The 22,752-nt window shown below is 66.3% G+C and overlaps 1 protein-coding gene across 17 annotated transcripts in view; it reads left to right on the forward strand.

Annotated features, from left to right (window-relative positions):
• Positions 1-836: 836 nt before the first annotated feature.
• The window catches only part of BRSK2 (BR serine/threonine kinase 2), a 61,043-nt gene continuing 39,127 nt past the window's right edge, over positions 837-22,752 (forward strand). For 15 of the 17 annotated variants that reach the window (XR_004910360.2, XR_013442230.1, XR_004910359.2 and 12 more), the window contains exon 1: positions 1,960-2,117. Coding sequence is in view for 12 of the 17 variants with exons in the window: in XM_078057592.1 (XP_077913718.1) it covers positions 2,024-2,117 (94 nt within the window). In the remaining 5 variants the exon portion in view is untranslated. Of the gene's footprint in view, positions 916-1,959; positions 2,118-21,147; positions 21,203-22,752 lie in introns of those variants that run through there. The other 2 variants (XM_036070732.2, XM_078057594.1) reach the window with 2 other exon arrangements.

The raw sequence follows: 22,752 nt of genomic DNA on the forward strand, positions 1-22,752 counted from the left end.
AAGGTGGGTCCTGACAAGTCCTGCAGGTTGGCGGCCCTCGAGACTGTGGTGGCACTGTTCCAGCACATGGAGGTGTGCAGTCAGCAGGGCTTGCCGACACACCTGCGCTAGCCCTCCGCTTCTGCCTACAGAGGACCCTCACCCACCCTGCACACTTGACTGGTCTGCCTCCAGGGACAACTGGCCACTGGGTAATTTTAGTCCAAGTTCCCAAATGCTCCTTAAATCCAGCACAGCTCCCGGCCTGGAGCTGAGCCTCGGGCTGTGTGTTTCATGCTCTGAGCCCTCTCCACCTCCCCCCAGAGCAGGGCCCTGATTAGAGCTGCACACCTTTTGAGGCCCCAGCACTTAGAACAGAACCTGGTTAGCGCGGGGCCCAGCGGGGCAAAGAGTCCTTCCGAGGGCGGTCTCCCCTTGCTGAGCTGAGAAAGGGGAGAAAGCAATGCGAACAGCCCCCGCCCGCCCCCCCACCTCGGGCGGGGCGCTAGAAAGATCCGGGAGTTTGCAGAGTTCCCACAGCCCTTCCCCCAGGGTGAGCAGGAGCAGGGGATGGTCCTGAGCTGGCGGTAAACAGCGGGGAGCGCGCAGCACAAAACCTGCAGGTGCGCCCTGGGCAGACTAGCGCCTCGGCCAGGAGCCCGGCGCCTCCAAGGCTGCGGGCACCCCCGCACCCACAGGGTTCTGGGCTCCCGGCCCCGGCCCTCGCCTTCCCCTTCCCCGCCCCCACCCTCTGCAGCGCTAGCGTCTTTCCGAGAGAAACGGGGGCCCTCCACGTCTGGCAGCCTCTGCAGACGCCTCTCCGGAGCCGTCGGGGCCAGTGCGCCTTGGCCCAGCCGCCGAGCCCACGGAAGATGGTCCGCGCAAAAGCCCGGGAGCCGCCCCCGGAGGGAGGCCGCTGCTGCTGTGTGACCTTGGGTGAGTTCCTTGACCCCGCTGTGCTGGTCACCGTGGACACCCGGGCAAATGGAGCGGAGGCCAGCGCCCCGGGCACGGCCTCGCGAGGTGCAAGGTCACGACTCGGCCACTCGCCCCCCGCGGCGCCGCCCCTCCCGGGGCAGGGGAGGCGGCGAGAGACTCGTTCCGACCGCGGTGATCGGGGCCAGCAGGGACGGCACGGGGGGGTCGGGGGGGACCAGGGGAACGGGGGGGACTGGGGGTTTCGCCGCAGCACCCGCCAGGGGAGCGCCTCCCAGACCGCTTGCTCCGCTGCGGGAGCTCGGCGGTCGGGGCGGGGTCCAGGCGGGGCGAAGGCCAGGGGGTGGGGGGGCGGCGGACCTGGAGACGCCCAGGCCCGGTCAGGCCCCGCCCCGCCCCGCCCCCGCCCCGCCCCGGACCCATCCCGGTCCCGCCCCGCCCCGCCCCGGACCCGCCCGGCCTCGCCTCGCGGAGTCCATCTCCTACGAGAGCTCCCAGCGGCGGGGCGGGCTGAAAGGCGGAGCGACGAGCCAGAGCGCCGCTGATTGGTTGGTAGTGTTGATTGGCGGGCGCAGGAGCCACTCGCCGCCACCGCCGCAGGCGGCTGCGCTCGTTCGGGCTCGGCTCGGCTCGGCCGCTAAGCTCGGCTCGGCTCGGCTCGGCTCGGCCCGGCCTTTCGGCGCGGCTCGGCTCGGCTCGGCCGCTCGGCTCGGCTCGGCTCAGCTCGGCGTCTCGGCTCGGCCCGGCGGCTCGGCTCGGCTGGGCTGCGCGGCCGCGGACTGACGGACGGGCGTGCGCGGGGGGCGCGGGGCGCGGGGCGCGGGCCTCGGCGGCGGCGGCGGCGGCGGCGGAAGCCTGGTGCCCCCGCCCGCCCGGTCCTCTCTGAGAGCCGAGGCAGCGCCGCCGGCCGGGCCGCAGCGGAGCCGGGCGCGGGGGGCGGCGGCGCGGGGAGGCGCGGGGGGCGCGGAGCGAGCGCGGCCCGCCCGGGCGCCGCCGACCCGGCCCAGCGCACGGACGGACGGACGGACGCGGACGGACGCGGCCCCTCCCTGCCGCCGCCGCCCGCCCGCCCGGGGCTCCCACCTCACCGGTGCCGGGCCCGGGAGCGATGACATCGACGGGGAAGGACGGCGGCGGGGCGCAGCACGCGCAGTATGTGGGGCCCTACCGGCTGGAGAAGACGCTGGGCAAGGGGCAGACAGGTGCGTGCGGGGCCGGGGCGCCGGGGGGCCCGCCGGCCGGGACTTTCGGGGAGACCCGGGGTCCGGGGGGAGCGGGAGCACCGAGGGTACCTGGGACAACGGGGGTAGGGAACCAGGGGACCGGGACACAGGAGGGGGGCGGTAGAGGACCGGGACATCGATGGAGAACGGGGGCTGGAGGGACCAGGGCGCCGGGGGGACAGGGGGTTTCGGGGAGACCAGGGGTCCGTGGGGACCGGGGGCACCGAGGGGGCCCGGGGACACGTGTGTGTGTGGGGGGGAACCAGGGGACCGGGGACATCGAAGGGGACTGGGGACATGGATGGGGACCGGGCGCCGGGAAGGACCAGGGGCTCAGGGGCGCACAGGCCCGCCGCCGGGGAGGCCGTGCTGACTGCGCGCGGAGCGGTGGGGGTGGGGGGGAGGCCCGGAAGGAGGTCGTCCCGAGCGGGGAGCTGTAGGCCCGGCCCGCGGCTCCGGCCGGCGGCCGCGAACAATGGGCAGCTGGGCGCCGGGTCCCGCCGCGGAGCCCGCAGGCCGCGCGGCTGCGGTCGGCCGGGCGCGGCCCAAGGACACGCGGCGCTGACAGGGGCGCACGGGCTGGGCCGGGCCGGGCCGGGCCGGGCCGGGCCAGCGCCCCTCGGCTCCGGCTGCAGGTGCGCGGCCCCGGCCGCATTGTGCGCCGGAGCGACCGGGCCCATTGTGCCGCGGGAGGAGGGGGCCGAGCGGGCGCCCATCTGCCGTCTGCCGCGGCCGTGCTAATAGGCGTGCTGCCCAAGCAGCTGCGCCCCGGGCCGCGCGCCCCCGGCCGCGACCCCCAACTCCTGGCGGCGGCGGGCAGGGAGGTGGCCCTACGCGTCCTGCGGGCGGACCAGGCCACCTTGGCCAGGCTCCGGCCTTCCTCCACGGTGAGAGTGGGAGAGTACCGAGGCGCCTCGGAGGGCTGGACAGCGCCTTGCACTCCTCCTAGCCGCTGTTTGGAATGTCTGCGACAGGGCACTGCCCCAGGGGAGGGACAGGGAGGCTGGTACCCGGCCCTATTCGGGATCCCAGGCCATAGATTGCAAAACCCCAGCCTGTGGGAGGAGGGAGCTCCTTGGCTGGCCCTGGCTGTCTTTCTGGTGATCAGGCTAGGTCCCAGCCTAGCAGCCATCCCCTCATCCAGCTGGCCAGGCGTTCACAGAGTGGCTTTGTGGGAGGCCAGGCTCAGCCATTTTCTTTCTTCTCCCAGGATGGGCCTTCCTGGCAGCCCAGAGGTCCCGTTGGCACTGACTGCTTCTCCCTGTCTCTCTGGGAAGTTCCTTAGACCTGGGGCCCGCAGGGGAGAGGAGGAAGGGAGGAGGAGGGTGCAGCGGTGCTGGTCCCACCCCGCTGGTGCAGGGTGGGGGCCCAGGAGGGAGCTGCTCTGGCCAGGGAGGCCGCAGGCCCTTCCCAAGCCCCCGTTGGTGGCACAGAGGTGGAGCTAGGAGGTGCTGTTAGGGAGGAAAGTGGGCCAGGCCCTGGGCTCTCCGGGGAGGGCAGTGGCTGTGATGTAACTAAGGCAAAGCGCCTCGGAAGGGACCTGGCAGGGGGCAGGGGGAGCTGCCCCTCTCCCACTCTGGGTAGACAGCCCCTGTTCCAACTACTGAGGCCCCGAGGGGCCCCTGGCAGCAGGGCAGTGCTGTTGGGAGTAGGGGTGGTGTGGCCCGGGGTTCAAGGAGGAGGTGGCAGACCACCGGTGTTCATCTGAGTTCAAAATATGCATGTTTCCTACAAGGATCAACTGTAGTTGGTGAAATCCTCAGTGGGGGAGGGACCTGGGGCAGCAGAATGTGGGAAGCAGTGAAATAATCTAATTATCGTACCAATAAAATGTGATTATAAGGAAGCATCGTCGTGTGAGTGGTGACAGCAATGAATTATACGTGCGCCGTGCTCAGCCGTCTCCATGGCAGGGGCTGGTCTCCGTACTCTTCATCGAGTTATCTTGTTGTACAGTTAATTACAGGAGGTTTCCACTGTAATTAACAGTAATGAATACAAAAGGCTAGCTGCGCGCGCGTGTCAACAACACGTTGCCATGTGATGTTTGGAAGCAGCTCCAAGTGGCAGACAAAGCTAGCAGCCTTCCTCCTCGGGTCCCTCTCCCCTTTGAGGGGAGTCGGCGGTTGGTCTAGCTGAGGCCCCCTCCCTGGGGGGGGTCTGTCCACCCTGTGTTCCTTCTGGCTTCACCGAACACCTGCATCCCAGGAGGGCTTCGGGGGAGGCCGTCCTCTTGGTGCTGTCTCTCTGTCCCTTCTGTTGAAGGGTCACCTGGAGTTTGGTGGACGTGGGGCCTTGGGGTTGTGGGTGCACCGGGCCTGGCCACTGGGCTTGCTGGCTGGTCTTCGGCATCAAACGCCAAGACAGTTGCAGTTTCCCAGGCCTGTCCTTTTGCTCCGGAGATAAACGTCTGACCTTATCTGGGGCTAGGCTTTCTGCCAGGAGACCTCAGCGGAAGAATGAAGGACTGTAGTTCCAAGTGCTGCCTCCCTCCCTGGACGACAGCGTGCCTGGGTCCTCCCTGCTCTTCACTTGAGCTCTGCCCAAGTCCTGCAAAGGGGAAGCTGCAGTCGGGGAGGGAGTCAGCTGGGCGACCGCTGGGCCTCTCAGCCCGGCAGGTCCCAAGCCAGGGCCCTTTGGCAGATGGGCCTGCTGCTCTGCCCCAAGATGAGGCCTTCCGGAATCAGAGGCGGGGTGGGGGGCCGCTGCGCAGTGTGGAGTGCAGGTGTGGGTGGGGCTGCCCCCTCCGCCCAGCCAGACGCCCCTCTGGTGGCAAGGATGGTCCAGCTTACACTGTTTATTGCATCTTTTCAGTGGCCAGGCTTCTTGTGTGGTGTTGGGCTCAGCAAGCGGGTTCTGTCACTCACGTTGGTGTTAGGCCGCCTCTCCCGGGCTGGTGTGGCTGTGGTTTCGAGGGCATCTTCCTTCTTCCTGGGCATCTCCGCACAGCTGTCCTTAACATCCTGGGGTCGCCTGTATCGGCAGCCCTGGGGAGGCCTCTGTCCCAGGCAGTGTCGTGTTTTCTGGTGGGGGGATGGGTCTTTAGGTTCTGCTGGGGGACAGGTGTCACTGCCGAGGCTGTCTGTCCTGTCCCTGATGCAGGAAAGGCTTCTTTGCTGGAGGGGAGGGGGCACATGCAGAGGGTGCACGTGGGTCCCGAGCAGGTCCAGGCGGGCATGTTGTGGCCGCCATGTGCCCTTCTGGCCTGTATTACTCTGGCCCCTTCAGGACGTGGAGCAGGGCAGCAGATGTGGCCGGGGCTCCGCTCCCAGAAGCCCGGAGGACAGCAGGCTCTGTGTGCTGTTTCCAGAGCTGGGGCCCACAGGAAGATGTGGGGCTCTTGGAAACCCTTTGTCTGTGGGTGGGAAGTGAGGAGGAGGTGGCTGGGGCAGGGCTGTCAGATGAAGGGTCAGTCCAGCTCATGAGAGATGGGGGGGCTGTGGGGACTGCCCCGCAGCTCACCTGGCTGGGCTTGCAGACTGGTGGGTGGGCCAGAGGGAGGAGCTGGGACTGCCACACCGAGGGAGCTGGGATGTCCCCTTCAGGTCCTCGAGGGGCCTTTCGGAGAATTCGTGTGGGGTGCTGGAGTCAGGCAGGCTGGAGAGGAGTCCTGAGGTGGGGGAAGCCAGCAAAGATGGGACAGGTGAGGGAGGGGGAGACAGGTAGGCCCGCAGGTACTCCATGGCCCAGAGCTGGAGCAGATGGGAGAGCAGAGGCAGGAGTGGGAGGGGAGGTGTCTGGGGCATGGAGGACGTGTTTGGTTTTAGAAAGTTGAGCAGAAGGCAGCTTGAGAGCCAGTGAGAGGCTGCAGGGTGTGGGCCCTGGAGATGGCGGGGGTGGGGGGACTGGCTGGAGTCGGCCCTGGGGTACCATTGGGGGCTGAGGCCCAGAGAAGGGGTGCGGCCAGAGCAAAATGAAGGGAGACCAAGCGGGGAGCCAGGTGGGCCTCTGCTGGCCGTGTGTGGACTACCTACTGTGTCTGAGGATCGCTCCCCACCCCGTGAGCCTCCGCCCTCGGTGCTGCAGGCATGCCTCTCTGTCTAACCCGCCTACCAGCCTGGAAGCAGGCTCAGAACAGAGTGCTCTGCTCAAGGGCAGCAGCTCCTTGGGGATGGGGGGAAAGCCCAGCCTGCTCATGGCACAGGCTTGGTTTAAAAGTTCAAAGTAGCAGGACCCTATTCTCAAATAGTTGTGGTCAGAGCTCCAGGGCATGTAAGGAGCCCCCCACACCTGTCTCCCTGGCCCCCCTGGAGCTGTTGGAAAGGCCTGTGTCCCACCAGCGATCGAGCAGGACAGACCCCACCCTAGACCCCCTCCCACAGTGCAGGCTCTCCCCCGGAAGCCCCCGGCTTGGGCTGAGAGCTGTCCCTGGGTGGGCTGTCCCTGTCGATGGAGGGCACCTCAGCTTGGAGGTTTCTGGGGTCACGCCTTGAAGGATGGGCCATTTCCCAAAGATAAAGATGGGAGGGACCTGGAGGTGGCCCAAGGCCTAGGACCCTGGTCTCAAAGTGCCCCGTGCCCACTACGGTCAGCTGAAGCTCCGAGCGCCTCAGTTGTCGTGGGTCCCGCCCACTGCGGTCAGCTGGAGCTCCGAGCGCCTCAGTTTTTGTGGGTCCCGCCCGCTGCGGTCAGCTGGAGCTCCGAGCGCCTCAGTTTTCGTGGGTCCCGCCCGCTGCGGTCAGCTGCAGGTCCGAGCGCCTCAGTTTTCGTGGGTCCCGCCCGCTGCGGTCAGCTGGAGCTCCGAGCGCCTCAGTTTTCGTGGGTCCCACCTGCTGTGGTCAGCTGCAGCTCTGAGTGCCCCCGCGGCGGCAGTGGTGACAGCTCTCTTGGGCCCGGGGAACCATGTGTATCTGGAAGGACCTGCCAGGCGGAGGGCACAGCCTGGGCGGCAGTGCAAAGGGGAAACCAGGTGCTGCTGGGCTCGGCTCTAGCCGCGGGGTTCCCACAGGATGCCCCCACCCAGGGCTCGCAGTGTGATGTAGGAAGAGCATGTCCTGCGCCCAGGTGCCCTGTTGCCTCTTGAGCCGTCTGGGAACGGGGTGCTCGCAGCTGCAAGTGCAGAGGCCGGGCCAGAGTGGATCCTCACGGAAGGCTCGAGGGGTGACAGCCGCCCAGGACTGTGTTTGGCGGAGAGGAGCATCGAGGTGAGGGGCTCCAGGTCCTGCCCCGTACCCCGCCTGCCTGAGGGTGGCCAGGGGCAACCTGATCCTTTCTGTGGTTGGCAGGCTTGGCCACGCCTGGCGAAGCCTGTGGGACGGCGGCCTCCAGGGCTGGCTCCCCGGGCTCCCCTGCCTCTCCCCGAGCAGCCTCCTGAAGGACTGTGTGGGCCCGGCGAGGGGGTTGCCACAGAAAGCCGGCCTGGCTTGGGCCCCAGCCAGGGGCACGCGTCTCAGGCTGATGGAGTCCTGGTTTCCATAGGTGTTTGTGGGGTGACCTCTGGGCCTGAATACGCGCCATCCGCGTCCTCTCTGCCTGGACGTCAGTCCTGCCCGGTGATCGGCACCTTCAGTGTGCCGGAAGCAGCCAGTCTGAGCAGGCCAGAGGCCGGATGCCGAGCCTGGCGCCTCTGCGGGCTGCCTGTGTGTGCAGATGCCGGGCGGGGGGTCTGTGGCTGCCGTGGGCCAGGAGCAGTTGGGGCACCTTCGTGTGGCCTGGTGCTCGGGTTTGGAGAACGCCTGTGCCTTCAGGGCCACGGGACTCAGAACGGGCTCCTTCAGGGATCTCAGGGGGGTGAGGCTGCGCTGCTGGCCCTGCGGGGGGAGGAGGCGGGCTGACCGCTGTGGCCACCCTGCCTCGGCCCCTGGGGCCTGGCTGTGCCTGGAGCTCCCCGGGCCCCACAGCCCCTCCTGCCTTGCCTGCCTCTGGTGGATGGTGTCCTTGTGGGAGTGCTCGTGCTTTCTGGGGGCCCGTTGCCGTACGGTGAGCGTGGGGGCCGCACACCTGTGGGGTGAGAGGCGCCTTGCTGCCTGCCCGTGGCCCCGCGTGCTCCCCACGTCGGCTCGTCCCTCCGGGCCTGCGGGGTGGGGCCCAGAGGCCTTTGTGGCCACCTCGGAGCTTAATGGGGTGGCTCTGTGCCAGAGGCCCAGGCCGGGGGCAAGCTGGACTCTGGCGCTCAGTGGCTGATGGACTTGGAGCCTCAGCCGCTTGCCACCAGAGCGGGTTTCCTGCAGCTTCTGTGAGGCTCGTGCTAGGAATCATGTCGGGGGGGGGGGGGCACATCTATGGTGGGCAGTGTCTGGCCAGAGGACAGAGGGTCCACAGCTGTCAGGTCGCATCTGGGGTCTCAGGACAGGAGGGAGCCCTGGGCTCCTTAGGACCTTGCAGGAAGTCCCGTCAGACGTGGGGAGAGCTGGTGTCTCCTGATGGTTGCCCTGATGGAGCCCTTCCTGGTGCCGGGCCAGGTCAGCCCCAGGCCTGGGCTGAGCCTTCATGAGCCCGGCCAGGGGCGGCCAAGCTGTCCGCACTCTGCCCGAGGCCTTGCCCCAGCGGTGCCGGCTGGCTGACAGGGCTGCCCCGGGCCAGCCGCCTCAGACACTGGACAGGAGGGAGGCTGGGCTGGGCCCGAGGCTGTGGGCACAAAGCAGGGATTGTGTTGGGCCCCACCCCGAGAGGTGGCCCAGGCCTTGTTCCTCAGCCTCTGAGGGGCCAGTGTTCTGGAGCCAGGCAGCAGCACCCCCAGCCCACAGCACTGTGCTCCCGAAGGCCCCGCGGCTTCTGAGAACAGTGCTTCTCTTCCAGCCGGTCTCCTCGCTGTGCCCTGGAGCAGTGGTGCCCCGGGCGGATTTCGAGGGGACACGGAGGCATAGAGCACCACATGAGATCCCGAGGGGACACACCCTGGCTGGGGGTGCAGCTTGTGAGGACAGAGCCGCTTCCCCCATGCTTGCCACATCCTTGTCCACGCAGGGGCTGGGGCTGACCCCACGTGAGCCTGGCCACGGGGGACAGAAGATTCCCAGGGCCTTATGGTTCTGGGCTGGGGACTGGTGGAGGGGCTGAGGGTCCCTGGGACTAGGGGCTCAGCAGCCTGCCATTGGTGATGGAAGCACCCCACCATTACCGCCCACTCTGGGCTCAGGCAGGGCCCAAGGGTGTGCCCTGGAGGGCAGGGCTGGCCTCCCTGGCCCCAGGGCAGAGGTGGGAGGGCAGCCTAAACAGTGCTTATGTGGCTGAGTGACGCGTGACGTGTCAGGCGCCGGGGACACGTCAGGCCGCGGGGCCGTGGGCTGTCTGTGGGGGTGGTGGGAGGCTGCCTGGCCAGGAATGTGGCATCTGCGAGGGGTGGTTTGGCCCGGGTACCTACTGGGTAGCTACTGACTTGGGCCAAGGGTCAGGGTGGAGGGAGACTGAGGAGGCAGCGCCTGGTGGCCCTATGTTCTGGGGGTGGCCGCCTGGGAACCTGACAGGTCCCCCCACATGGCCAGCGTCAGCATGGCTGCAGGCCGGGAGGCCAGAGAAGAAGTGACGCTGGGGAGCAGCTGCCTGGGCTGGCCTGGCCTGGCTGAGAGCTCACCTGAGCCCTGGCTGGGTGGGGGGCCTCCCACGGGGGCCATGCTGAGGTGGGAAAGGTGATGGGCGGAGGTGGCCACTGGGCGAGGCAGGGCTAGGGTGGGGAGTCAGCCCTGAGGCAGGGTAGCTTAACTCCCCTAGTTCTGTCTGAGACATGGGGGCCAACGGCAGACCGGGCTCACATGTCCAGCTTCCTGGGGTGGTGCCACTGACCCCAAGCTAGACGCCAGGGCACAGGTGGGCAGGGCCAGTCAGGAGCCCAGATCTGCAGAGGCCAGGTGAAGCGCCTTCCCCAGGGTGGGGAGCCGAGGGCCTGGGGGTAGGCTGGGCCCTCCCTGGGCAGCTTTCCTGCTGGTGCAGGCAGCATCGAGGAGCCCCTGACGCCTGTGGGGGAGGCACCCTGGAGCTTTCCAGCCTCTTTGCTCTTCAGGGTGGGAGGTTCAGTGTGCTGGGGGAGCTCCAGGTCCCCTGGGACCATTGAGATGTGTGTGGTCAGCTGGCCCATAGGTGTGACCCTGAGGATCCTGCCTTGTCCCTCCCTCCCGCATCCACTCCTGGCATATGGCGTGCGGGAGCCTAGAAGGGGCTGGGCCTGCCGCACCCCCACAGGAGCCAGCTGGAAGGTGTGGGGTGTTGTGACTGCCCAGGGTCTCCAGGGTCGGCCTTTGTACAGTGCCCCCAGGGGCAGGGCCCCCACCGGGTGATCAGTGAAGAGCTCAGACTGGGTAGTCTGTGTGACCCCTTGGAGAGTCTCAGGTCCCTACCCTCAGTTTCTCGGTTCTCCTCGTGTGTGATGCTGGGTGAGGGACGCAGTGAGCTTAGGGCTTGGCAGGGGGCCCAACGTGGCGGCTGCACCCACTGTCCCCCTAGGGCCATGTGCCGGCCATGGTGCCCGAGGGGAGCCCCTGGCCGGGGCAGCGGAGTGCAGGGAGAAACGGGGATTGATGCGTTGTTGCGTTTACTTGTCCCCTTGGCGGGTGCGGTATTTGCACAGTTCTCGTTTGGGGGTGAGTGGGTGGGGATTGTTGCAAGGCCTGGCTGGGCCAGCCGTGCTGGGCTGCAGGGCTGGGGAGCAGTAGGGCACAGTCTTGGGGCCTCGGAGTGGTGGCTGCCTCACCCCGAAGGCTCTGGGCTGCTGAGGGGCTCGTCCTGTCCCTTCCCTCTGCCACACAGTGCCATGCGGTGCCACGTTGCCCTGGGACACTGCCCTGCTCCGTGTCCTGGGGGCCACCCGGGATGGGGCCCTGCACTGGCTCCTGGGACTGCAGCTGGGGCTCTCACGGGAGCGGCTTCTTGTCTTCATCTGCACAGGGGCATTTTCAGACACAGAAGACCCCGAGAGCCCACCCCAGCCTCGGCAATGGGAGGCTGATTTTGTCCCCCCCTCCAAGCATTATTTGGAGGCAAGCCCCAGACATAGTTTAGATATTTTGGTGTGTGTCTGACAGAGATTCCAGAAAAGCACAGCACCAGATCACCCTGTGAAGTTAGCACCGATTCCCCAAACCGGCAGGAGTCCAGCCAGATGCTAGATTTTTCACCTGAAGTGGCTGTTTCCTGGAGGCCAGCGTGGCCCGGGGCTAGGGGCTGCTGCCAGGGGTCCTCAAGCTGAGTGTCACCCCAAGGCCTGGGACCGTGAGGGTCTGCATTCCTGAGCTCCCCAGGGATGCTGCTGCAGGTGGGGACCCCACTGGGGGAGAGCACGGTGTGCGGCTGTGTCCTGTCCCAGCGTGGTGAGAATGGTGTGACGGAGGCGTGGCCTGCATTCTCCAGTCCATGGATCCTCCATGCTGGTGCCACGTATGGGGTGTGGCAGAAGGCGGGCTCAGCGCTGCCTGGGGGCCATGGGTCTGCCCCGTCCCGAAGCATCACTGCCCGTTTGTGCACACAGAGGGACAGGCCCAGTGGGGCTGCTACACATGGAGGAGTGGGTGTCATGCAGGGTCGTGCAGGGTGGGGCCGGCCTCCCCAGCCCCCTGCGGCCATAGCAGCGTGGAAGAGGGAGGCCCCCTGTGCGTGTGGGCCCCACCGCCCCTCCTCGCATCCCTCTGGTCCTCATGTCCATGCCAGCCTCACCCTCCTGGCTGTGCTGGTCCTCTCCTTGAGTGCGGGTGGGAGCACTCACTGCCTTGGGCACGCTGGAGGGGCACGCAGACAGCCGTGTGTGGGGTGGCCGGAGCTCGGGCCGGGTGGCCGAAGCACACACACACCCCGGGCCCACGTGGCAGCTCCGTCGTCCTGGAGCTGCTCGGCCAGCACGCCTGGCCTGTGCCTTCCGCATGTGACCTCACGCAGGAGAAGCTGATGCCTGCTGTCCCCTGCGGTGTCTGAGTTCTTGGGCTTCCTGCCTGGTGCGAGGCCTGCTTGAGGCAGCCCTGTGGTCAGGGCTCACGCTCTCTGTGCAGATGCATTCCCCAAATGTGCGTGCATGTCCTGCTGAGCCATCTGACCAGCATCGTGGTGCCCTGAAAGCATCTCCCTCTTCAAGCCCAGGACAGAGAAAGCTGCTGGCTGGCCAGCAGCAGGACACGGAGCAGGGCAGTGTCCCGGGGCAACGTGGCACCGCATGGCACTGTGTGGCAGAGGGAAGAGACAGGACGAGCCCCTAAGCACCCAGAGCCTTTGGGGTGAGGCAGCCACCACCCCGAGGCCCCTAGGGGGCTCCATAGGAGCCCTGTCCCTGGAACATGGCCTGACAGCCGGCAGGGCTGTCAGAAGCTGGAACGGGGGTGGCTGGGGGTGGGCAGACAACCTGGGACCCCTGCACTCTGCCCAGGAGTGCCCCTCAGTGGTCCCTGCCAGCCCCCCCTTACCTTATCCCCCCTTTCCAAGTCTCCATGGGGAGCAGCCGCAAGCCCTGAGGTCGTGCCACCCTCCTGGGTGGGGGGGCTTGCTGACCGCACCCCGACTCTGGGGTCTTCAGGACCGAGAGAAAACTGCCCTGTGTGGGGTCCTGGTTGTGGAGGGGGCGCCTGGGGCTGGTCTCTGTCCCTGGCAAGGCCGGACTGCGTGGGGAGCTGTCCAGCAGGACTGTGCTGAAGTCCGCAGCTTCCGCACCCGGTGAGCCAGGCTGCGGCTAGCCGCACATCCCCAGACCTCTGCTGCTGGGGGGAGGGCCAGATGTCTGGCAGGCTCCTGTGTCCAGGCCCGGCTGTGGGACAGCTTCTGAGCTGACGTGGGGCAGGAGGTGGAAGCCGCCGGGCTGCTAGACGTGCTTAGTGGCAGCTCCCAGGGGGGACCCCAGCCCCCGGTCCCCCCTCTCCCTGCAGAAGGAGCTGGGGGCTAGGTCTCCTGGGGCTGCCGCTGACTCTCTGGGGGCAAGGGGAGGGCCAGAGCCCCAGAGAGTCACGACCGTGACTGCGCCTGTCCTCCAAGGCTGTGGGCACGAGGGAGCCCTCCCTGGCTCTGGGGTTGATTTGAGGTGACTTCCCAGGGCAGCCCCTGGACCCCCTCTGATATTTGCCCTGTAGCCCCAGTGGCAGGAACCTTCCTGTCAGGCCCCTTGGAGATGTGTGTGGGGGCTGCGAGGGCCCAGAGCCACCTGGGGGACTTGACCGGTCGCCTGGCCTGGTGCCCTGGAGGCTGTGGGTGGCTTGCACCATCGGGACTCCTTGGGGAGGAAGGCTGGTCCCCACCGGCCAGTTGTTACCCCTGTGGCCACCCTCTGGGCCCCCTTGTTTCAGGGGTCTTGTGGCCTGAGGGTGGATGACGTGCAGGAGTTTCTGCAGGACACTGAGCCATCGGTGGATGGCCTTGGGGTGGCCGAAGGGTTGTGGGTCCGAGGTATGCCTGTTCAAGCCCTTCACCTGCGGGGACAGAGATGTGGGGGTATGTCCCTGTCTCCCTGGCCCGTGGTGCTCCCTGCACAGTCTGCTCCTGCCGCCCACTCCTCAGGGCTGGGAACTGGGGGGGATGGTGTAGAATTCAGGAAGCCAGGCTCCCGGCCCAAGACCACCATCCTGGGCTAGCAGGGGGTGGGCGTGAGTATCTCCCTCAGAAGGCTGAGAATGAGGCAGAAGAGGGAGTGTTTCCTGTTGTTGGAGGGATGCTGGGCTTGGTGGATAGTGAGGGGTTGATTCTGGCTTATCTCTAAAGAGGCAGAGGGCTTGTCTCAGATTGGAGGTTTGCTGACTCTAAACCCCCAAATCCCAAGGGATTTATAACTAATCATAAAGTGGCACAGATAGAACATCCTCCAGCAGATGCCACGGAGTGACAGAGGGCACCTGCACACGTGGGCTGTATTGTCCTGGCTGGCACAACAGATGTATGGGGGGCTTGGAGGGGGCTGGAGGGGAACCCCTAGGTAGCACCAGTGGCCCAGGGTCTTCAAGGGAGCCCCTGTCAGATTCACTTCTAGCTTTGCTGCTGGCTGGGGGAAGGGCTGCGGTGTGCATTGTCCTCTGCGTCCCCAGAGAGCTGCTGTCCTGGGCACTGCCCTGTGGAGGTAGGGACAGGCCAACCCCCCCCAGTCCCTCTGCCTGTGGGGTGCTCAGACCCATGTTCCACAGCTTGCCTTTGGGGTCAGCTAGCCATGGGGCCTCTGACTTTGGGGCTCTGCCTCACACCACCCCCTCCATACTGTCCTGCCCTGGTGTCTGAGGAGTGGGGTATGGAGCCCAGTTGGGTCACTTGGGCGTCAGTCACACTTGTCGCTACATCCAGAGACCCAGATGGGTGGCCACTCCCCACCCCAGGCCACGCCATCCTCAGTCCATAGATCAGTATGGGGGTCACCTCGTTGTCGGGCTGATGCTGCTGATGCCCCTGTTGGGAGCCAGGCTGGGGGTGGGTTGCGGATGACCAGCAGGGAGACTGGACTGAAGGCCACATCCAGGGGAAGGCTGGGGAACAAGCCTGAGCCAGTTAGCCCTGCGGTCTCACTCACTGCTCCCTCTGTCCAGGTGTCTGCAGCATCCTGAGTCCACCCAGCTGGGCGGCCTGTAGGTGACAGTCCCGAGTGACAGTCCCCGCCACACCCCCAGTGGCCCCCGGCGGCTCCAGCAAGGTCCCGCCCATCTGCCTCTGCCCAGGACTTCAACGTGGGGCAGTGGGTCACTCTACCAAGGGACATCCTTATCCTTAGCATCTGTGTGGCTGGCCCTTTAGGAGGTCTGGAAGAGCCCCCTGGGGAAGCCAGGCCCCCTGAGAGGAGCTGGCAGCTGTGGGCATGATCCCCAGACCCCGTCTGGTCAGCTCTGCACGTCCATGCTGGACCTCAGGAGCTCGCTGCTGTGGGGCGTCCCGCTATACCTGGGGGGCTACAGACCAGCCCCCACTACCATGGAGGCACTTCTTCTCTTAGATGACAAGTGCTCTCTGCCCTGGTGACCCAGCAGCCCCCAGAAACAGCATGGGCATGCGGGGGGCGGGGTGTCAGCTCTAAGCAGGCACAGGGCAGGTGGGGGCCAGGCCCATCCGCGGGTCAGCAGAGACAGCCTGGGAGCCCCGTGCTGGCAGGGTGATGTCGGGTTCTCTGGCGTGGCCTCAGGACTGGTGGCCTGCATTTGGGTACGGACCTTCCTAACCTGGCCCCGTGTCCAGTGGGCCTGCACTGAGACTGGCCTGCAGGTTTCCAAGTGCAGAGGGCACGTGTCTGTGTATTAGCACCTTGCCTGCTCCAGGCCCTGGGCAGTGGGTGCTGGTGGGGGTAGGGAAGGCTTGTGGGACAGGGCCTGGCTCGGGATTCAGGGCATCGGGGGTCAGGCGGTCAGGGCAGTGGTCCAGGGAGCAGCAGGCCTGAGGTTGTGTGTTGGCGGATGGTGGGCACAACAGGGGAGGGGCTGCTGTTTTTCTGGGACCTTGTGCCCATTCTTGCCTTCTGGGTGGCCGAGCCCATCACCCGAGGGCCAGCGCTGAGAGAAGAGGTGGTAGAGATGGACATCCCACCCCGGCTCCGTGACTGTGGACAGCTCTGGGCAGGTGGGCCTCAGGGACCCATGTAGGTGTTTGGGAGGATGAGAGTGACACATATGGGCAGGCGGGTCTTTGTCTCTCTCCTCTCTCTCTCCATCCTTTGGAGCAAGCTGCCCACTGCCTGCTAAGCAGATTCTATTATTACCCCACGCCGGAGATTACATCCTCGTGGCGCCCTTCCGGGGATGGGCAGGCTCTCCTGGTTCCCAACCCCGGCAGGGGGGGGCAGGGCAGAGGGCCGCAGGTCTGTTCTCCCGCTTCTGCTGGTATTGAAGGCAGGGGGTGCGGTCAGCCGTCTGTCTGGGGAGCACATCCCTCCGAGGGACCCAAGCACATCTGGGTTTGCCCCCACAGAGGTAGCTCCCTTGGCAGAGGGGCTAAAAAGTACCCTGGACCTCTGTGCCTCACCCAGGCCCAGTGCCAGGCTCTCTGGGCAGCCTTGGCCAGGTGGCAAACGGCCCACTCGTTGCCCCCCCAGCCCTGGTGCCTTGGCATCTGTGTCATGTGGGGCACCGGCCAGGGTCCCTGAGCCCGGCCACCCTGCCCCAGCACCTGCCTCAGCCCTTAGCTCCCCTGGGTCAGGTGCTCCTCAGTCGGGGAATCTGTGCCTTCGTATGGAGTGAGGCCCCGGGGCCTGCCCCCAGCCAGCACCCAGCGGGTCCTGGGCACTGGGCTTCCTATCCTGGTCTCCTTTTCTAGGTAGAGCTACCCTGTCCTGCCCGGGACCCTTGAGCCAGGATTGCTCTCTCAGGGAGGAGTCTAGGAAGAGGGCCTGAATCAGTGTGCCCCCACCCCATAAGCAGGGAGGGGGCACAAGCTTGCTGGCCCCTGGCGGGGGGGAGGGACACAAGACCATCCTAGTGATTGGGGAAACCAAGTCAGATAGTTTTTTAAGCGCAGATCAGGTTGTTATTTTTTTTTATTGGTTTGCTTGTTTTCAATGCTAAACTCCAAATTGACAGAGTGCAGAGTGGTCCCCATGGTGTCTGCTCCCCGGCAGAGACAGTTTCTTGGGAAACCCCCGTAGACTTGTCCCACCTGGGGGACAGGAGGCCTTGCTGCCCTCCAGGTGTCCGTCTGCCCTCCTGTTTCGTCCTCTCCAGCCTGCTGGGCTGTGGGAGCCCGTGTGTCTCCAAGGCCAACCCGGGCAGCCCTCGCGGGCATGTTGGGGGTGTCTGGTGGCCGCAGGCGGGGCGGGCTGTGCCCTCGTCTGCCTGACCACAGGCTGGCTGGCAGATGCAAGGGCCCTCAGCAGCACGTGGCTTCCCTGTGTCCTGTGTCGGACTGACGACGCAGCCAGGGTGCTCATGGGAGCTGGGAAGCAGGCAGGGATGGAGGGTGCCTGGCCTCTGGCGTCTGCTGTATTGGGGAGGCCCTGTGGCTTCCAGGAAGTATTGCCACCCCGTGTGGGTGCCCCTGGGCCTGGCTCTGTGCCTGAGGGTCCCCCTGCCTAGCAGGTGCGTGTGGAGTCGGACGGGGTTGTGCCTGGCCCCCAGAGGCCATGGGTGTGTGTGTGTGCAGTGACAGGTGGTGGCTCCTCAGGCTTCCCAGGGCGGGCAATCCCACTGCCGTCCCGGGGGCCTGGCGGGAGGGGGCTGGCCGGTGTGGAGACGGTAGGGAGGGAAGGCCTCTGTGCTCCGCTGGGCAGGTAGGCTGAGGTCTGGGTCTGCTGCTGACCCCTGGGGCCTGGACTGCTGGCCGCTGGCCTCTCCTGGCGACCCCTGCTCTTCCCCCTGCCAGGCACTCGGTCACTGACTCAGGTGCTCTGCGGGCTGAACCACTGTGTCCCTCCATACCTCCCTGGGGGACTGGACAGCTGCTGGCCACACCATGGTGTCCACACTACGGGTGTGACCCTGGCCCCCTGGGGTCTTGCCTCCTTGCACGTGGGGCCCCTTGTGTGCTAGACCCGGCCCCCTTCCCTTCATGGCAGCCCCCGGGCCCTCGCCCTCTGCCGCCTGCTCCCGGCAAGCCCACCCCCTTCCTGAGGCCCCTCAGCACCCACCTTCCTGCCTCCAGCCTGTGGGCATTGGCAGGTGACCCCATCATTAGCCCCTAGTCCTGAGGCGTCTGAAACTAGGACACCAGCTTAAGAAAAAAAAACACAATTTGCTAGATTGAGTTTCTGAATAGTTACTGGGCTTAATCAAAATATTTCACTGGGCTAATTTTACAGTATTGAATTGAAAAGCCAGTCAGGAGAAATCTCATGGGGTCGTCTGCCGCTGTTGGAACCAGAGACGTGGCTCCTGCTCGCCTGCCCCGCCCACGGCTCCTTCCCCCTGGACTTCCCAGTGCGGAGTGGGCGGAGGTTCCGAGCAGGGGCGCAGAGAGGGGCATGCAGGGCTGGGGCCAGCTGTCTGCTGTCACGTCACCCGGGGGAGCCCCAGAACTAATGGCTTCACAGCATCCTGCCCCCCAGACAAGGCTGTGGGCTCCCTTCGGGCATCCTGCCTCATGCGTGCATGCAGCTAGCTGAGCCCCGCCTGCCCACGGGGCTGTGGTCAGAGGGGCGTTGGGGCCCCGCTGGGGCCCAGGTGGTGCGCACCTCCTCACTTTCTCTCGGACTCTCCCCCAGGCAGAGGGGCCCCCGTGGTTCTCAGGTTGGATCTTCAGGTCTCCGAGCGCCTGGGGCTCGTGCCCAGAGGATGCAGAGCTGAGCGCACAGTAGGTGGACGCCCCTCAGAGATGCTGGTGGGCAGGTGGGCCCTGCTGGATCTGGGGGGAGCCCCCACCCGGAGGTAGGGACGGTGGTGTTCTGCTCTGGATGTCAGCCCGGGCTGTGCCGCTGAGGGAGGAGTGGCTGCCCTCCTGTCTGGCTCCAGGGTGAGTGGGCCGTCTGGGGGCTCCTCGTCGCGGGGGAGGGGAGGGAGGGTGGGGTGCCCCATCGCAACACACCCCGTGAATCTCGATGCCTCTGTGATTGCCATGGCAACCACCTAGCGCCAAGCCTGTGACTCTGGAAGAGAGGGGAATCCCCTCCCTCCCTCCCTCCTCCCGCCCGCCCTGCTGCCTGTAGCCTGCCTCCCCTCCCTGCCAGTCCCGAGATCTGGGGCAGCCCCCAGCCTCCCTCCCTCCCCTCCGGGGAGCTCACAGTGCCCTGCCGGGGCATCCCCTGGTTTCCCCCAGGGCCCATACTCCGCAGACCTGGGAGGAGGGACCCAGCTCCTGTGGCCCTGAGCGAGTCCCCACTTGTGGTGGGACGGAGTCCAGTGTCCCAGACACAACCTGGTGGACAGGTCCCTGGGCAGCAGCCCTCAGAAGGCGGATGCAGTATCATGGGGGCTTCACACCACAGCCCCAGGCTGGAGGGGGCTCTAGATGCCTGCCCTGTCCCGGCCTTCTGGACCCACCAGGGAGGTGGCCGGTGAATGGAGGGGGCGGGCACTGGGCAGAAAGGGCAGGACTGACCTGGGAGGGCTGGCGTCCTCTTGTTCCTGCGGCTCCTGCACCTCTGCCTTGAGCCCGCCTGACTCCCCCACTCCCGGGCCCTGTGCCTGAGCGTGGAGAGCTGTGGCCGGGCTGGGAACGGTCCTCCAGGAAGTCCTCCAGTGCCCTCCAGGAGGGTCCCGGCTCCCGCCTGCGCAGGCCAGCCTGCAAGCTCTGTCTGGGTGTGTTGTTTGGGGAACTGCTCATCTCACCTTCGGCTCTTTTGAACAATGTGGCATCGGTGGGTTTCTCAAGGAGCTGGTCAGAGGGCCATCTTTCCCCAACTCACCTGGTTTTTCCTTCGTGGTCTGGGGGAGCCGGGATGCTCTGAGTCAGTCGTCGGGAGGCTGCCCGAGTGCCTGTGCCCTTGGTGCTTTACTCCACACATCTGGTGATTCCAACAGGGCAGGCGGATCGGCCGCTGGCCGCTGCAGAGGCCGAGGGGTCTCACAGGGGTGTGAGGACCCTTGAGGAGGGTGCCCATGGCTGTCTGGTCGTGTGGACGGTTCTCAGGCGGGCGCCTAGGTAGAAACCCACAGTAGTGCTTTTGAGTCTGTGTTGGTGACACCTCCCCGGAGGTGCTGCAGGCAGCCCCAAGGGCAGATGGCTGGAGGGCAGGTTTTAGGAGGTAAACCAGGGTTCAAAAAACAACAAAAAAGAAAAAGCATGAGCTTAGCCTCTGTCCCGGGCTGTGTGTGGTCACTTGAATCTGCTGCTCATGTGCTGGGCGCCTCCAGGCAAGTCACCTGACCTGTCTGAGCCTGGGCCTCGCTGAGAAGGGGGCCCCCGTGGTGTGTGTCTCCCAGAGGCGTGAGAACTCCCCACGGTCTCGGGGCCGGGCCTGGATCGGGCGTCCGGTGGCCTGCTGCTGCCTTCTTGTCCCGGCACCTGCCCCGTGCCCTCGGGCCCCCGTAGCCAGCCCAGACGGCAGAGCGTGGTGGTTGCCATCCTTCCGGGAGGTGCCCTCGGCCCACCTGGAGTTTATTTGAGGCAGCAGGTGAAGGCAGAAGCACCCGCTGTGTCTGTGCGGCTTGCTTACCTGCCAGGCGCCACCCACGTGGTAGCCAGGACTGTCCGAGCCTCCCCACCGGGGTCTACGCGTGCCTCAGGGTGGGCCTGGGCGGGTGGCTGGCGTCCTGTGGATGCATTGGGGTTGGGCTTTCCGTGGTGGGGGCACCGCAGGGCAGGTGGGTCAGGGACCAGGCGGGTCACTGGCCATCCCCAATGCGAGACAGGCCCTGCCCTGGGCGGGCTGTTCCGTGGCAGGAGCTGGGGCCGGGGTGGCTGGAGTGGCCGGGGGCCCTCACCTGGCCTTCCGTGTAGGAGGAAGCAGCTGTGAGCCGGCTGAGGCCAGGCCCGCTTGCTGCGGGCAGGGAGGCCCGGAGGCCAGTGGGGGCTGCAGGCCCTGGAGCCTGCCCAGCCCAAGGAGCAGGGAAAGCAGGGGTGGGGGGGGAGCGCTTAGTGCGCCTGCCGCGCCTGCTCTCGTTGCCATGGCAACAGATGGTGGTTTGGCAGGAGAGAGGAGGGGGAGGGCTTTGTATGAGGCTGCTCAGGGTTTGGAGACCAGCCGGGGGTCCTTCGGGGGGGGTGGTGGGAGCTCTGGCTGCCAGGCTGAGCAGGCTCCCCAACCGCGGCCCCCAGAGTGGCCCAACTGTCCCCAGGGGCAAAGGTAAACCCACGCGGAGCTTCCATTCCCTGGAGCTCCAGCCTCGCCCCTGCTCACAGTGGGGCCCTCTCTCGCCCACGTCTCCCTCTTTCCTCCTTGCTCCTGGGCCAGAGCCCCCACCTGGACATCCCAAGAGCCTGGGTCAGTGAGCAGGGTCGGGGGGGGGTGCTGTGCTGAACAGTGGGCATGGCTCTGCCCGGCCCTGGACTGGCTTCTGACCACGGGGCACCTGCCACCCCGGGATGGTCGGGTCCCCAGCAGCCCGGGGGACACACCCTCTCTCCTGCCTGCTGGGAGGGCGAGGTCCAGGCCCTCCGGGGTGATCACCTGGGCCCCTGCAGCCCGCACCCCCAGCTCCTGCTATACCCACCCGCTCCTCAAAGCCAGGCCGGCTCCTACCGCAGAGGCAACTTGCCCCCCTGCGGGCTCAGCCCAGACCGCCTGGTTATTTTCCCGCGTGAGTGGGAGTCCGCGTGTGCATGCGCGTGCGTGAGTGTGGAGAGAGCCACCCATGGGGAGGACTCTGCGCTTCCACCGGCACCAGGTGAGGCCCAGCTGTCAGGTTCCCAGGTGGGGATGCGTGCACCTGAGCTGAGTCCTTGGGCCTGCCGCCACCCACCCCATGGCTGAGCAGGCTGCTGGCCACCTGCCGAGCCTCGGGTCCCCTGGGCCCAAGCCAGGCTACTTCCGGGGCAGGCTCTCCAACCCAGTTTGGTATCTGAGGCCCTGTCCTTGCCCCCCACCCCCACTAGCTCCTCCTGCAAACAAGCAAGCAGCACTCAGCCTGGGGCAGGGATGTGGGTGGGGCCTGGGGACAGGAGCTGCCTCTCCCCAGCCCCAGAGACTACTCTGGGGGGTTTATCCCTTGGTCCTTCCTCCTGCCCCCGCCCAGAGGCCCCCCCACTGCCCTTGTTCGGAGCTTATCGGCCTTCTGCCCTGTGGCCTTGTTGGGAAGGACCAGGGGCGCTGGGGCTGGTTTCTCTGTGGCATATCACGGCCCTCCGGACTGAGACATAAGTCAGGGTCAGAGGGAGCAGGCCGGCACCCCAGGGCCTGTCCTGGAGTTGCTGTGCTGGCCTCAGTGCCCTGTGAGCACCCCTGGGGGCATCTGACCCATCACCAATGCCCTGGCAATGCTCTTCCCGGAAGCCTTCAGCCTGACGCTTCCCAAAGGCTTCCTTGGGAACCCCAAGGGCAGACCCATTCCCCTGGGTCTATGTCTCAGCCCCACCACCCTCTCTCATCAGCCCAGGGGACCCCTCCTCTGCCCCACCTTCTTTTACCTCCCCTGCAGCCCCTCGCAAAGAGCACAGGGAGGACCTGGCCCCAGAGCCCAGTGCTGACCCTTGGAGGCACTCCAAAGATGCTTTCCCAGGCCTGGATTTCTCCATCAAGGACCCTGAGCTGGGGCTTTGGGAGACTGGGGCCTGGGGAGTCCCTTTGCAGCAGAGGGTCCAGAAGGCCCAGGCTGTGGGCTGTCTTCTTGATCCTTCCCTAGGAATGAGCTGTGTGGTGATGGGAAGCATGTCAAACTTGCCCTGCTCGAGTGCATGTGTGCACATGTGTGTAATGTGTGTATGCACGTACTTCTGTGAAGGTGGGGCCTCCAGGCCCCTCCCTCGCCCCCCGCCCAGCGCTAACCAGAGGGGGCGGGGTGGGTGGTGGGCAAAGCAGAGTGGTGGGAGGCTGGAGGGGCAGAGCTGGATTGTGTGGTGGGCTTGGCACCCCTCCCATGCCCAGCCCCTGCTGCTGCCCTCCCCTTCGGGGGTAATGAGGGCCTGCCCTGCATCTCCAGTCTGTGTGGCCTGCACCCCCTCTGGGCACATGGCCTCAGAGCAGACACGCTGACCTATTCCCTGGGGTGGAGAGTGTACCAGGAAAGCTGCCGGTGGGGGCCTCCTGGCTCCTGGCTCTGGGGGAGCTCCCCTGTTCCTCTACCCACCGCCCTGTGGGGTCTCTGCCTGCTCCCAAGGCTGGGGTCCTGGGACAGGCCAGCTGCAGCCCCCATTCCCTCCAGGTGGGGTGTGGTTGGCTGAGGACTTGGGGTGGGGGCGCAGAGACCTCTGGGAGGAGGTGGGAAGTCGGAGGAAGACC

Source organism: Halichoerus grypus, chromosome 11 (genome assembly GCF_964656455.1).
Source record: "Halichoerus grypus chromosome 11, mHalGry1.hap1.1, whole genome shotgun sequence".
Lineage (NCBI taxonomy): Eukaryota > Metazoa > Chordata > Mammalia > Carnivora > Phocidae > Halichoerus > Halichoerus grypus.